This window comes from Ovis canadensis, chromosome 13 (assembly GCF_042477335.2).
Source record: "Ovis canadensis isolate MfBH-ARS-UI-01 breed Bighorn chromosome 13, ARS-UI_OviCan_v2, whole genome shotgun sequence".
In the NCBI taxonomy this organism is placed as follows: domain Eukaryota; kingdom Metazoa; phylum Chordata; class Mammalia; order Artiodactyla; family Bovidae; genus Ovis; species Ovis canadensis.
Genome location: NC_091257.1, coordinates 48,258,331 through 48,275,367, shown reverse-complemented (window position 1 = coordinate 48,275,367; position 17,037 = coordinate 48,258,331). Strand labels below are relative to the sequence as shown.

At 38.4% G+C, this 17,037-nt stretch overlaps 1 protein-coding gene across 26 annotated transcripts in view; it reads right to left on the bottom strand.

Moving 5' to 3' along the window:
- The window catches only part of ARHGAP12 (Rho GTPase activating protein 12), a 117,644-nt gene that overhangs the window by 11,698 nt on the left and 88,909 nt on the right, over window positions 1-17,037 (bottom strand). For all 26 annotated transcript variants that reach the window (XM_069547669.1, XM_069547676.1, XM_069547679.1 and 23 more), the window contains 3 exons: window positions 9,374-9,455; window positions 3,677-3,778; window positions 1,024-1,122 (listed from right to left, as the gene is read on the bottom strand). In XM_069547669.1, the coding sequence (XP_069403770.1) occupies window positions 1,024-1,122; window positions 3,677-3,778; window positions 9,374-9,455 (283 nt within the window). The remainder of the gene's footprint in view (window positions 1-1,023; window positions 1,123-3,676; window positions 3,779-9,373; window positions 9,456-17,037) is intronic.

Below are 17,037 nucleotides of genomic sequence, written 5' to 3'. Positions count from 1 at the left end.
CAACACTTGGATATGATCACAAACCTTGTTAATAATGAAGCATTACCAACAAAGTCTCTGAGACACATCTCAATCTCTACTAAAGCCAGTGATTCCCCTACTTTCTTCTGTCTCCATTGAGCTTAAAATCATTATACTTCTAAGTATCCGCTTTCCTTTCACTTCTGTCACTGACACATGATCCTTAATCAGGAGCCATGTCCCCATATGCTGAGGGGGCAGGAATACAGTCTAAGAAAGTGCAGCTTCAAGTGTTTATTACTGCTCTTACTAACTCAGCTTCAGAATATAAATAGGAAGTTCTTTTAGGCATAATACATAAGAGAAGAAATTTACCACGAACACAAGGGTACTATAAGTAGAAAAGGTACTAGGAAGGACAAAGTGCGAATGACCAGACGACTTCATTCATCTCACCATTTTGCTCAGTACCAGTTTCCACCAAACGGTATGATTTCCAGCACATCCAGTTGATGACAAGATGACAATAGAGCAGACTGGGCATAGCGGCTGGCCCTGCCTCTGGAGCTAACTGCTTTTGAACCAACGCCTCATGTGACAGTTACGTGAAATCTACTGGTGGCAAGCATCCTATAAATGTGCATGCTAAATCACTCATCAGCCTCTCATGTGCTCCTGGCTGAGTCACGTCCAACTCTTTGCGACCCCATCGACTGTCGCCCGTCAGGCTCCTCTGTTCACAGGATTTCCTGCCAACAACACTGGAGCGGGTTTGCCATGCCCTCCTCCAAGGGAGCTTCCTGACCCAGCAATCAAACCCGCATGTCTTATGTCTCCTGCATTGCGAACGGATTCTTTACCGCTGAGCCAATGGGAAAGCCCCATCAGGCCCAGGAATTGCTAAACTGATCACTGTCAAATATGCATTTTTAAAAAGTATTTTTTCACACATAAATTGGAAACTAGACATACAATAAATAGCCAAAAAAAAAAAGGAAGAAAGATTAAACAGCTCTAAGGTCAAAAAAAAAAAAAAACATAAACCCTAAGTCAAACACATACCTGATTACTGATAGTACTACTGAGAACTTTAAACCAATCATTGATAACAGTGTCATTATCAGACTGAATCAGCAATTCCGTTCCTTGACGGGTTTTCAGCTTTAAAGAAGGGGAAAAAATATATATATATGTGGTTAGTACTTTCAATCAAGTAAATGGATTTAATTCAAAGTCTACTAAACCACCAGCAGAAGATGAGATGCCATATATTTTATTAACGGTGATGCAAGGTTACAGATTCCACAGTGATGCCATTATCCTTTATTTCAGTATAAAATAATACCAGCTGAATTATTTTACAAAACATGATGTTTTTCTCACAATACATTCTCAATGAAAAGCTAATAATTTAGGATACCAAACTATCACACAAACACCACAAAACTTGCTGAAATCTTATATATGTCATCATTAAAAACAAGTTCAAGTATCTAGGCTATGCATTTTAAATGAGAATTGAAATATAATTTGTAAAGAAATAAAACCTATGATAGTTTTACATAAACTTGAGAAATTTTTTCTCTCTGGCTAAAAAAAATAAATGTAGACATGGAATATAGAAGGGTTGGACTTTCAATATTTCCTACTTAGTATGAAAATATAATGACTTAGTACAAAGAGAGGGCACAGACAATAATTTTCACATCCCCTTTAGACAGAAACATTACTGAGCTATCAAACCATGAACGAACTAAAGTAAGGATACTATGTATGATTCTATATGAATGTGATAACAAATTTACATATGACATCCTTGGTTCAACTGAAGAAGGATGTTGAGTTAGCCATAGAGAGCATTCCTTCTATTTTTTGGCTGGTGAATGTTTGATTTCCCTTTTCCCAGAGGAATATATGGCAATGCTTCTCAAACAACATTCTGAGATATATTCCTCAAACAACTCCTGTAATAATGTTTTAAAAGATATCCCTCAAAAAATAAACAAAGGATTCATTATGTGATGTTAATTTAGAAAATACTGGATTGAGGAGATCTGAACAAGACTATCCTTCCAGACTTCTTGGAGTTTTGTTCCTCCAGGGTACGCTGTGGTTTTCTAACAGAAGAATAAAATACACACTATTTCCCCAATTTATTTGGCCATGGGACCCTCTTCATTCTGGAATGAAACAAGGCTACCTCAGGAAACAGTGACTTCCTTCCCTGAATTTCTTCCTAGAGAGCAGGCCAAGCAATCAATCAATAGTGAATATTCACTGCACGTAAGATACTCTGTTCTGTTAGAGGTTCTCACTTAATAGCATTGAAACGTGTGAAATAGATCACCAGTCCAGGTTCGATGCCTGAGACAGGGCACTCAGGGCAGGTGCACTGGGACAACCCTGAGGGATGGGATGGGGAAGGAGGTGGGAGGGGGGTTCAGGATGGGGGACACATGTACACCCATGGCTGATACATGTGACTGTATAGCAAAAACCACTACAATATTGTAAAGTAATTAGCCTCCAATTAAAATAAATAATTTAATTTTTTAAAATGAATGAAATAAAAAGTTTTTGATACATGCTAAAAAAATTAAAGCAAAAAATGCAGTCTCTGCTTGAAAATTTTTTCTTCTTTTTGGATAATCTAGTGGGGAAATAATTTACAGATGATATTAACTCCAGCTACATAAAACAGGTGCTATTTTAAATGCATAAACTTGCAACATCTCTATTGTGAGTCTTGGAAGAGAGGAAACATTTGACAAGCAGAGACTAGCAGCCCTTGGTACTGAAGGTAGATTCATCAGGAGTAAAAATCCACAGGACAGAAACACTTAGGTTCCACTAGGGAAACGTCAACTCTTCCAATCCCTCTGGACAACAGGAGGAAAGGCCTGAGACAGGAGACTCTAAAGGAAGGCCATCTGCAAAGCTGGTATGAACACCCCTCTGCTCTCCACACACAGTGTGACCGCGGCTCCTCCACCAGCAGGGGGACCCTGAATTTTCGGCCGGCCACCTGACTTGCTTTAAGACGCAGAGCACACTGGTGTTTGACTCTTTGTCCAGATCTCAAGAAGCCCCGAGGCTCCCACTCTGGCCCTGAATGTGAAGAAGCCTAGAGTCGCTCCACTGAACAAGGAGAGAGCCAGTGAGAAGGAGCCCAGCCAGCAGTGAGCACTGAGCCCAGAGAGGGTAACTAGACTGTTCAGCCCTACTCAAGCTGCTGGATGACTGAAGCCTGGTGACCGGACCTGGGTGAGGTCAGAACCACCACTCCGCTCCGGGCAGGCCAAACTGAGCAAACAACGTGCATCTTTTCTTGTGCTACTGAGTTTGGGGTGGTCTCTTAGGCAGCAATAAGTATGTGTTACTGTGGGGAGCTTTTTAATGACACTGGGAAGGCTTTAACTTACTTTTTAATATTGGATTTTGTGGGTAAAGGGAACCACACCTTTTACTGTTGCTAGGGAAATTGAAGACTTGGAACAAAGGCTTGTAATATAAAGTCTGAGATCTAATCACTTACGCAAATAAAGCTAGATCTTTACACCAGCTTTTTTGACTTAAAAGTTAAGTCAAATACAAACTGACTTAATGACTAACTCTGCCTTAACTAGTCACACTGAAAGACAACTTCCCCAATAGCTCAGAACATAAAATTACTATGGTTAAGAATAAGGATTATACTTAGACAATAATTTATTACCTCAAATACATTCTTTTTGCTGGATTTATCCTTTGAAGCCATCTCGATGGTCGCTCCCTTAAGGTCCACCGTGAACTCTGGTTTGGACTGATTACTCCCAAACTTCGTTTCGGAAAAAAGGAAAAACCTTTGTTATACTCATGTACATACATGCATCCAAGAAGAATTAAGACCAATTTTGTATTATTAACAATAAATGAAACGGAGGGTTACCTCAAATTCTTCTCTTTTTATATCATAAAATAACAATTCCTACTTGAAATTGAAAAATGTTTGTAAGACATGATTACATACAGTTCATTTAAAAGGAAACAAAATGGCTCAACCTCCATCATTATAAGAAAAATACAAAGTAAAGCCACGCTAAAATCTTTTTTCACCCATTAGTATAAAAACAACAACAAAAAGTTTGATGAAAAATTACACTGGTGAGGCTAGAGAGTAATAGGCCCTCATTTTCAAGTGGGCTATAAACCAGAATTCCTGGAGAGGAAAAATTGCTAATACTATATTTTCAAATTTATAAATACATGTACACTGTGGCTGAGCAATTCTATTTTTTTGAATTTATTCTAAACTATCCATAATTATGTAAAATGACATGTTCAAAAGGTCATATTCTTATATACATATAAATAACATCTGGCAGATAACCAAGTTCTTTTCTACCGAATAAACATTCTCTAAACCTGATTCTGTACTTTCAAAGGTTATTTCCTTATTGACTCTTCATGTTGTCAACAACTAACAATAACTTGTAAAAACAAAATCCTGAGCCCCATGTTCTTTTATTCAGCCTTTATTGGAAATAAAAGCTGGAGCCGGATTCTCTAAAGCCTCAGCAATTGACAAAGGAAAGGTGAACAGATCAGGAAGACAGTGAACATGGGTGGTTTAAGAAGAAGCAGCACTTAGTTGGCTATTATATTTTGTTAACCAGATAAGGAAAAGGTTAGTAAGCAGCAGAAAAATGTATGTTAAATACAGACCTACTCTATATATTGCCATCATTAACTTAAATTTCTGTTTCATCTATTAACTGAGAATAGAAAATAGCATTCCTATGTTACTGTAGGATTTGGGGGTTTAAAAAATCCGTACAGGCTGATGAATTGTAGTCTTCAAGTTCATAAAGATTTGTTATAGAAAATCTCACTTGCTAAAATATTTTCAAATTCTATTTGTCATCAGAAATGAATCTTACCCACCAACCTTGTGATAACTTATTCACTATTCATAGCATCAGTGACAACATTTGTAATTTCACTTTTAATAAATGCTTCAACTCATCTGTTTCCTTTTACTACATCTTTTCAGTTGGTCTTAAATACTATAGGTGACATAACTAAACAAAACTCAAGGTATTATATGGGATTTATTAGTGGAATCAAAACAAAATTCAGACTATTTCATGGAACTAGTAGAACAATTAAGAAAATCACAAAACAAATTTTTAAAATTCCACAGAGCCTCTGCCTTCTTATACCTTTTGTCATTCAAAAAAAACATTAAAATTAATTCACATTGTAATTTAAAAATCACTGTAATTAAATCACAAAGCTATGATGGGCACAGATAACTTTCTGAGCAAATCTGATGTATTTCCAAAGTTATAAAACTTAAATGGATACATTTAACAAAATGATAAAAATTTAATACAGTTTAACTTGTCATCATGACATGCTTGGTAGATAGTTATAAGCTAAGATATAAATAACCAACCAAATAAGTTACAGTAACCAAATACAATGACATGACAAGGAATGCTATAAAAATGCTCTACTGTGGTCAGCAAAATTTCATGTTTGCTATCCATTATTCCTCAAAACCCAGTCCTGCTTTTCTCTACTGTAATCATCGCCCCAATGCATTCATGGAAAAGAAAACAGAACTGCTGTGGCAAGGGACATGCAACAAGAACACATACAGTGGCAGCAGAAACAGGATCAGATTTTACATATGTGACAGCAGGCCGGCGGCGGACAGAGAGTTTCCAGGAGGAAAGCAGCGAGAGCAGGAGCTCAGAGACTGAGCCCTGCTGGCAGAATGACTTGATGGGAAGAGGGAAGAAAATGACGATGTCATTACAGTGCACAATGGCAAAATGACATACAAGAGAAAACCACAATGGAACCAGGCGGGACAAAAATACAACTCTGCAAGCAGACACAACACAGGCAAGGCTACGTCTCCAAAATATTCTCCAAAAGCCCTAGAATTTACCTCAGGGCATTTTCTGACTTTGTCATTCTATCAATTCACGCTTATCTTTGAGATGAATGCTTTTTACAACTTACTTTGAACAGACCTGTCCTCCCTTAACAGACTTGTTACCCACCAAGGGAAGACTTGGGGGGTAACAGAGATGAGTCGTACAGCCCCTCCTCACAAAGCCTTGAGCCTCCTCCCTGTGGCTGGCAGGGCCACGTACTCTGGTTCCTGTCTAAGATCTCTCTGAGGAGAGGCCCTACCGTCCAGCTCGCTTTCCCCTTACTCAGGGACTGTGGCTCTCTACCAGAGGCAAGGCTGTCACCCAGGGAACACCTGGCGAGGTCTGGAGACGAGCTGGAGGTGGGGGGTGTTGCTATGACCCGCTGAACAAATAAGGTGAAAGGAGGTAAGAAAAAGACAAGTATAATTTAAGTTACTGATCTAACAACCCATGGGACAACTAATACTTTCCAGGAAACAAGTGATGTCTCTCCATCCCAAAGGAGAAGGAGAGGCTGGCTGGATTCTGGATGATGTGCACTGGTGTGATGTTATCTTACGGGGAGCGTGTGCACATTCCATTTGCTCCATCTTAACTACCCATGAAATCAAAAATAAATACAAAGCGTGAATGGTTTTCTAAAAACAGAGGCTCAAATAGTATGGATGGTTTTGCTCAGCATCCCATCAATGCGTATATGCCCAGGAGTGAGTGTAAGATCTGAATTGGCTATTTCTTCCAGGAGATATCAGCAGAGGTTTTTGCACTTAGTATGAAACTAATCTGTAAGGAATCATACATCTCCAACACGGCCCTGGAACAAACCATCTGAGCCCAACTGAAGGAAACATAATGTCTTCCAACAGCAAAGGGAAAAACTGACTCTGCCAGAGACTGACCCCTGACAGCATCTTCCTAGGTTACACTCAATGGAAATTTTCACTGGAGGTGATTCTTGTCTTTTTGGCTTACATGCCAGCCTCAGGTAAGACATGATTTCACTGTATAAACAGGACATATTTTATTTGTGATAGATCTAGCTGGTGACTGAGTAGAGAAACAAAGCTAGGAGTCTTTCAAATCCTTTGTGAACAATCCTAATTACAGTTAATTAAAAAGCATCTTGCATATTTCCTCAATTTTTAATATTTATGAGTGCTATATACACCAAAATATATTACATATACTTACACATTTTTTAATTTGAATAATTTTATTTGCTTTTACTTAGGCCACTTAAATTAGTTTCAATTTCCTTATTATGTGTTACATATGGGAAGAAAAAGCAAGGTGGTTTGAGACTTTTTTGTTAGCCATATAATAAAAATTAAGAATTGACTGCATAAGCAAGCATTTTATCATATCCCACATCTGTTTAGTTTGTAAGACTATAAAACACAGTGTGACTATGTTTTATTGAATTATATCAATCTGAAATGATTATCGTAATATATTACTGACAATATATTAACAAAATTTCATTTAAAGGCAAAAACTCAAATACTGAATCTCTAAAGTTAAAACGCTATTAAGAATTTCACAATTTCAAAATTGGTGAGCTCAGTGAATTTTAAACTATGTTTCTGCTATTATCACATGGTAATGCAGTAACCCAACTTGAGATGATGAACAGAAATACCCTATGCCCTCCGCTGGCATTAGTTTTAATTATGAGTTCTGATTTATGTAAAGTCTTCAAGAGCCCTTCTTAAAATGCAACCATTAGTCTATACTAATGGTTCTGTGCTGGGGTATTCACTTAACATCCCCTAATTAGAAAAAAAAAATCATTTTCTTTAAGTCACAGTGGCGCCAGGGGTGAAGAACCTGCCTGCCAGTGCAGGAGACATAAGAGACATAGGTTTGATCCTTGTGTGGGGAAGATCCCTCAAAAAAGGAAAACAGCTACCCACTCCAGTAGTCTCACCTAGAAAATCCCATGGACAGAGGAGTTTGGCGAGCTACAGTCCACAGGGCTGCAAAGAGTCAGATCCGACTGAAGCAAATTAGCAGCACGGACGTATCTGCCTACCTCAATGATGCCTCACTTACCACAGTGATCTATGTACTTGTTTTATCTGTATATACTACAACTTGCAATCTTTAGGGATTGGTAATTATCAAATAAATGATCGTTATCCAACTTTCTTCAGGAATTTTTTATTAATCTCTAATTGCTTCTCCATTGCTTTCATTCACTTTCTTCACTCAATTTCAAATAAAAGTTGAGCCACAAGTAGGAAGAATAAATAAATGCATCGTCTTCTAGAAATGCGTTAATATAACAAAAAAGTACCATATGCTTCACCTCAGGTGACAAAGGAAAAATAATTATCAATTTACTTTAAGACAAGTCAAATAAAAATTTCAATCCTTTAATGTGGATAAGCATATCACAGGTCAGTTCCACTGTACTGGCAGACCAGAGAGCAAATCAAAGCCTCAGAGAAGCAAAAGAGAAGAAATATTCCAGAAAGTTCCTATCTGCACTCAACCCAACAGTTTTGGAGGTTACCACATCATGGTACTTGAGGACTAGCATGCTCTGAACAATGTTACATGACTGTAAAGGTATGTGACTAAAGATTTGCTTTGATTTTACAAATGGATTTCTCTTTTGTCAAAGATAAGGCCAACAGATCCTAGTCATTTTAAAGTAACTGAGTAATTTTAAGAAATATTCATTAAGGTAGGATATAAAGCAGACGGAAGATATTAGCTTAATTTCATTTTTAAATCTTTTTGGACATATCCAGAGCATGGACTCTGGAGCCAAAATGGTACACAGATCTGTCACTTACGTAGCTCTAAAACTTTGAGCGAGTCACTGAACTGTTTCACACCTCATTTTCTCATCTCCAACAGAGGGAGAGGGGATGACAAACAGTATTCCCCCAAAGGTAAGAGAATAATACAGATATATACATACACACACACACCCCATCCTCTATACTTTTTTTTTTTTCCATCCTCTATACTTAGAACAGTATCTCATACATTTTCAGGATTCAAAAAGTGCTAACCTATTATGGTATGTCACAAATTATAATTTTTGGTATTTGTATTATAAATAACCAAGAATTAACAGTAGTAAACACTCAAATATACAAACAACTTCAAAGTTCCACAAGTAATAGTAACATTTTATTTTCTTCTGAAAGCGGGGCTGATATCATATATAGACATGGAAACCTGACTAGTATCCAAGTGTCAGGTCACATATCAAGGTGGGGCTTGCCACATGACAGCTTATTTTCTAACTAAATACCTAAAAGAGCAAAGTCAGGATTTTAACAATACAAGTCAACTTTTCTAAGTGGCCCTTTTGTTTCTCTTATAAGTGAAAATGCGTCTTTAACTAAGAAAGCCTCATTTATTTGCACATGAGTGGTAGTTAAGGACTCTGGACTACCTTATGAAATTCAAGTGCAATACTGTCCACATAATTCAAATGTGTAAAGCCTCCAAAGAAAAGAAATACTTACCCAACTTGTGCTACTTCCTTGGGTTTTGGTGAAAAGTAAAGATGAACCCTGCAAAACGGCCCAAGAAGACAACCAATTCTTTCTGTGATGAAAAGATGGCCAATGAGAACTCCATATCCTATTTTTCCAACCAAACTTAAAAAATTAAAATCTACTTCACTGATATCAATGTGGTCCACAATTTATACTCATTACTGACATTCTTATTGTTTTTACTGGAGATATAATTCAAATGGAAACTACAATCATTTTATATCCCCAAAGCAAATGAAGTAAATTAGAGATACAGATTATCAGAATAACTACCCATCTAATCATGTTCACATGGGAGTAATCTAGCAAGCACATCTGTGACCAAGGACACTAATTCAAAATCATATGAACGGAATGCTACATTTGGCAAGAATTCTTATTCACACTCAAAAAGTAGACAAACAGGATTATCTTACCTAATTCACTGTAGATTATTTTATATGTCTTAGTTACCACCCTTCCCCTAATGAGGCTGCACTAGGTAAGGACTAGGCAGTAGGTACATTCTAAATTCCATGCTGAATGATCATCACTAAGGTTACTAAAGTGAGGCATTCAAAAACTTTTCTAAATTATAAAATCAACACACATACTCTATCAAAATTCTGAGCACAGAAATGTGCAAAGGAAAGGCCTCATTTCTCTTTCAATCCCTAATCTAGAGGTAAAAATATTTACCTAGGTGATGTAATTGCTGGCAGGCTAAAATGAACATCAAATATATCTTCCAAAGGAATTTAAGGCTTACCTTACAGCCAAACATATGGCATGTTTTGTGAAAACTTTATAGACACTCCTAAGAAGGTTTATTCTCCATTTGCAGAATGTAGAATTCAGTATCTATCAATTACACCTACTTTGTTATTTTACAACTTTTTACATCTACCTGACCTTGAAAAGTAAAATAAAGTTTACTCCCATGGAGTCTCTATTTTTCCTTTTATTTCCTGTTTTGCTAATAGTCATACTCCTTACTTGAACTATTTCTAATGATTAGGTTTTCACTGAGTTGATGCATAGGGCTTTATCATTTTAAAGATGTTAGTGATCCCCCTTAGTTGAAACTATCTACTTTCTCTATGGAAATGGATATTCTCATATTCCTTTGATATGCCTTTGTGTTTAATTTTTCTAAATCGTTTTTCAGAGCTCTCTTTTAAGACTGAGCCGGATTTTGCTTTGTGCTTCACTCTGAGCACATTTTTCTTTCAATGAGCAACATATTTTGGAAGGATTTATTTTCATTTCTAAATTTATTTTATATTCAATCTTATATTTATTTAGATAGTATCTACTAACCTCTCTGAAAAATGCTAAAATATATTTCCACTTCAAATATACTTCCACTTTAAATAAGCTTTTTGAGTTTACTTTTCAAAATCAGAAAAACTGTGGAATGTATACCTCAGGATAAATAATGGATATTTGAATACTGACTGAATGATAGTTCCCTTGAGGTCTGTGTGACTGAGTTGCAGGCAGAAATTAGTCACATTTTTTTCATGGAACCAATTTTTTTTTCCCTAAAAAAAAAAACAACTGGCTGTGATACACTGTGATTATTTAAACTTGACTTTTGGCAGGTAGACATTATCTCAAAAACGGATGAAGAGAGCCTGTCATTTCAAGGAAAATAAATGATAGTATATGTTGACAATAACAAATTAAAGCTGTCAAACAGAAAGCAGAATTTTGGAAAATTCAGCACTTATGCCACGGTAAGGTTGACAATATTCCAAAATTTAGTGACTTTGACAATGATAATATTGATTTGTGATTCTTTGATATCATAAAATAAAATGTGCCAACATTTGAAAACTCAGCAAACTTCATAAACTGGTATTTTCCAAATGACCTACAAGATGCTACAAAATATGCACAGGTAAAAGATTCATGCAAAACGCAACACAGACCCATGAATTTTAACATAACTGAGTATGAAAAAGTCAGTCTCTCCCAAAAGGAAGCTTCCATTTAAGCCTCTGATCCTTATCCATCAGAGGGCAGAAAGAATGAAAACCAGAGTCACAGAAAACTAACCAAACTGATCACATGGACCAGAGCCTTGTCTAACTCAATGAAACTATGAGCCATGCTCTGTAGGGCCACCCAAGACGGAAGGGTCATGGTGGAGAGTTCTGACAAAACATGGTCCACTGGAGAAGGGAATGGCAAACCACTTCAGTATTCTTGCCTTGAGAACCTGATGAACAGTATGAAAAGGCAAAAAAGATACGACACTGAAAGATGAACTCCCCAGGTCGGTAGGTGCCCAATATGCTACTGGAGAAGACCGGAGAAATAACTCCAGAAAGAATAAGAGATGGAGCCAAAGCAAAAACAGTGCCCAGTTGTGGGTGTGACTGGTGATGGAAGTAAAGTCTGAAGCTGTAAAGAACAATACTGCATAGGAACCGGAATGTTAGGTCATGAATCAAGGTAAATTAGAAGCGGTCAAACAGGAGATGGCAAGAGTGAACATCGACATTTTAGGAATCAGTGAACTAAAATGGATTGGAATGGGCAAATTTAATTCAGATGACCATTATACTCCTTAGAAGAAATGGAGTAGCCATCAAAGTCAACAAAAGAGTCCAAAATGCAGCACCAGGGTGCAATCTCAAGAACGACAGAATGATCTCTGTTCATTTCCAAGCCAAACAATTCAATATCACAGTAATCCAAGTCTATGCCCAAAACAGTAACGCCGAAGAAGCTGAATGGTTCTATGAGGACCTACAAGACTTTCTAGAACTAACACCCAAAAAAGATGTTCTTTTCATCATAGGGGACTGGAATGCAAAAGTGGGAAGTCAAGAGATACCTGGAGTAACAGGTAAATCTGGCCTTGGAGTACAGCATGAAGCAGGGCAAAGGCTGACAGTTTTGCCAAGAGAACGCACTGGTCATAGCAAACACCCTCCTCCAACAACACAAGAGAAGACTCTACACATGGACATCATCAGATGGTCAATACCAAAATCAGACTGATTATATTCTTTGCAGCCAAAGATGGAGAAGCTCTATACAGTCAGCAAAAAAACAAAAGACTGGGAACTGTGGCTCAGATCATGAACTGCTTATTGCCAAATTCAGACTTAAACTGAAGTAGGGGAAACCACTAAATCATTCAGATATGGCCTAAATCAAATCCCTTACGATTATACAGTGGAAGTGACAAATAGATTCAAGGGATTAGATCTGATAGACAGAGTGCCTGAAGAACTATGGACGGAGGTTTGTGACAATGTACAGGAGGCAGGGATCAAGACCATCTCCAAGAAAAAAAAAATACAAAAAGGCAAAATGGTTGTCTGAGGAGGCCTTACAAATAGCTGGGAAAAGAAGGGAAGTCAAAGGCAAAGGATAAAAGGAAAGACATACAACTTGAATGCAGAGTTCCAAAGAATAGCAGAGAAAGATAAGAAAGCCCTCTTCAGTGATCAATGCAAGAAACTAGAGGAAAACAATAGAATGGGAAAGACTAGAGATCTCTTCAAGAAAATCAGAGATACCAAGGGAACATTTCATGCAAAGATGGGAACAATAAAGGACAGAAACAGTATGCTGTGAAAATGCTGCACTCAGTATGCCAACGAATTTGGAAAACTCAGCAGTGGCCACAGGACTGGAAAAGGTCAGTTTTCATTCCAATCCCAAAGAAAGGCAATGCCAAAGAATGCTCAAACTACCACACAGTTGCACTCATCTTATATGCTAGCAAAGTAATGCTAGAAATTCTCCAAGGCAGGCTTCAACAGTACATGAACCATGAACTTCCAAAGGTTCAAGCTGGATTTAGAAAAAGCAGAGGAACCAGAGATCAAATTGCCAACATCCGTTGGAGCATAGAAAAAGCAAGAGACGTCCAAAAAAAATCTATTTCTGTTTTATTCATTATGCCAAAGCCTTTGGCTGTGTAGATCACACCAAATTGTGGAAAATTCTTCAAGAGATGGGAATACCAGACCACCTTGCCTGCTTCCTGAGAAATCTGTATGCAGGTCAAGAAGCAATGGTTAGAACCAGACATAGAACAACAGACTGGATCCAAATTGGGAAAGGAGTACGTCAAGGTTGTATAGTGTCACCCTGCTTATTTAACTTCTATACACAGTACATCACGGCAAATGCCGGGCTGGATGAAGCACAAGATGGAATCAAGATTACTGGGAGAAATATCAATAACCTCAGATATGCAGATGACACCATCCTTGTGGCACAAAGCAAAGAACTAAAGAACCTCTTCATGAAAGTCAAAGAGGAGTGAAAAAGCTGGCTTAAAACTCAACACTCAGAAAACAAAGATCATGGCATCCAATCCCATCACTTCATGGCAATTACATGGAGAAACAATGGAAACAGTGAGAGACTTTAATTTTGGGGACTCCAAAAGCACTGCAGATGGTGACTGCAGCCATGAAATTAAAAGACGCCTGCTCCTTGGAAGAAAAGCTATGCAGCCAAAGATGGAGAAGCTCTAAACAGTCAACAAAAACAAGACCAGGAGCTGACTGTGGCTCAGATCATGAACTCCTTATTACCAAATTCAGACTCAAATTGAAGAAAGTAGAGAAAACCGCTAGACCATTCAGGTATGACCTAAAGCAAATCCCGCATGATTATACAGCAGAAGTGAGAAATAGATTTAAGGGCCTAGATCTGATAGACAGAGTGCCTGATGAACTATGGAATGAGGTTCGTGACACTGTACAGGAGACAGGGATCAAGAACATCCCCATGGAAAAGAAATGCAAAAAAGCAAAACGGCTGTCTGGGGAGGCCTTACAAATAGCTGTGAAAAAAAGAGAGGCAAAAAGAAAAGGAGAAAAGGAAAGATATAAGCATCTGAATGCAGAGTTCCAAAGAATAGCAAGAAGAGATAAGAAAGCATTCTTCAGCGATCAATGCAAAGAAATAGAGGAAAACAACAGAATGGGAAAAGACTAGAGGTCTCTTCAAGAGAATTAGAGATACCAAGGGAACATTTCGTGCAAAGATGGTCTCGATAAAGGACAGAAATGGTCTGGACCTAACAGAAGCAGAAGATATTAACAAGAGGTGGCAAGAATACATGGAAGAACTGTACAGAAAAGATCTTCACGACCCAGATAATCATGATGATGTGATCACTAATCTAGAGCCAGACATCTTGGAATGTGAAGTCAAGTGGGCCTTAGAAAGCATCACTACGAACAAAGCTAGTGGAGGTGACGGAATTCCAGTTGAGCTGTTTCAAATCCTGAAAGATGATGCTGTGAAAGTGCTGCACTCAATATGCCAGCAAATTTGGAAAACTCAGCAGTGGTCACAGGACTGGAAAAGATCAGTTTTCATTCCAATTCCAAAGAAAGGCAATGCAAAAGAGTGCTCAAACTACTGCACAATTGTACTCATCTCACATGCTAGTAAAGTAATTTTCAAAATTCTCCAAGCCAGGCTTCAGCAATATGTGAACCGTGAACTCCCTGATGTTCAAGCTGGTTTTAGAAAAGGCAGAGGAACCAGAGATCAAATTGCCAACATCCGCTGGACCATGGAAAAGCAAGAGAGTTCCAGAAAAACATTTATTTCTGCTTTGTTAACTATGTCAAAGCCTTTGACTGTGTGGATCACAATAAACTGTGGAAAATTCTGAGAGAGATGGGAATACCAGACAACCTGACCTGCATCTTGAGAAATCTGTATGCAGGTCAGGAAGCAACAGTTAGAACTGGACATGGAACGACAGACTGTTACAAATAGGAAAAGGAGTACGGCAAGGCTGTATATTGTCACCCTGCTTATTTAACTTCTATGCAGAGTACATCATGAGAAACGCTGGGCTGGAAGAAACACAAGCTGGAATCAAGATTGCCAGGAGAAATATCAATAACCTCAGATATGCAGATGACACCACCCTTATGGCAGAAAGTGAAGAGGAGCTAAAAAGCCTTTTGATGAAAGTGAAAGAGGAGAGCGAAAAGTTTGCTTAAAGCTCAACATTCAGAAAATGAAGATCATGGCATCCGGTCCCATCACTTCATGGGAAATAGATGGGGAAACAGTGTCAGACTTTATTTTTTTGGGCTCCAAAATCACTGCAGATGGTGAGTGCAGCCATGAAATTAAAAGACGCTTACTCCTTGGAAGAAAAGTTATGACCAACCTAGACAGCATATTCAAAAGCAGAGACAGTACTTTGCCGACTAAGGTTTGCCTAGTCAAGGCTATGGTTTTTCCTGTGGTCATGTATAGATGTGAGAGTTGGACTGTGAAGAAGGCTGAGCGCCAAAGAATTGATGCATTTGAACTGTGGTGTTGGAGAAGACTCTTGAGAGTCCCTTGGACTGCAAGGAGATCCAACCAGTCCATTCTGAAGGAGATCAACCCTGGGATTTCTTTGGAAGGAATGATGCTAAAGCTGAAGCTCCAGTACTTCGGCCACCTCATGAGAAGAGTTGACTCATTGGAAAAGACTCTGATGCTGGGAGGGATTGGGGGCAGGAGGAGAAGGGGACGACCGAGGATGAGATGGCTGGATGGCATCACTGACTCGATGGACGTGAGTCTGAGTGAACTCCATGAGATGGTGATGAACAGGGAGGCCTGGCGTGCTGCAATTCATGGGGTCGCAAAGAGTCAGACACGACTGAGCGACTGAACTGAACTGAACTGACTGAACCTAGACAACATATTAAAGAGCAGAGACATTAATTACTTTGCTGACAAAGATCCGTCTAGTCAAAGCTATGGTTTTTCCAGTAGTCATGTATGGATGTGAGAATTGGACTATAAAGAAAGCTGATCACGCAAGAACTGATGCTTTTGAACTGGAGTGTTGGAGAAGACTCTTGAGAGTCCCTTGGACTACAAGGAGATCCAACCAGTCAGTCCTAAAGGAAATCAGTCCTGAATATTCACTGGAAGGACTGACGCTAAAGCTGAAACTCATACTTTGACCACCTGATGCAAAGAACTAACTGCTTGGAAAAGACCCTGATGCTGGCAAAGACTGAAGGTAGGAGAAGGGGACGACAGAGAATGAGACTGTTGGATGGCATCACTGACTCAATGGACATGAGTTTGAGCAAGCTCTGGGAGTTGGTGATGGACAGGGTGTGCTGCAGTCCATGGGGTTGCAAAGAGTCAAGATAAAACTGAGTGACTGAACAACAAAATATGAATAAATTTGAGTATAATGAAATAGATATACTCTTAGGAAAAGGATTCTAAAAGTAGAAAATCTTATTTCAGAGTACTTAAGAGACAAACTTCTAAGTACAAAAATATGACAAAGACAGTTCAATTAAAGCAAATCTAAAAACCTCGACTGCATGTAAATTTTAAACTCTTTCTTTCACAAACTGACACTTTGGCTGTAAAACCACAGCATTTCAACATTTTTTTTTTTAATCAGAGAAAGTGTAACTTAAAAAGAGTTAATTTCCTAAATTCATTACCCAAAAAGCCAACCACCTGGACTTTCCCTGTGGCGCAATGGATAAATACTGCCTGCCAATGCAGAGGACACAGGTTCGATCCCTGGCCTGGGGAAGATTCCACAGCAGTGGAGCAACTAAGGCTCACGTGCCACAACTACTGAGCCTGTGCTCCACAGTAAGAGAAGCCATTCCCATTAGAAGCTCATT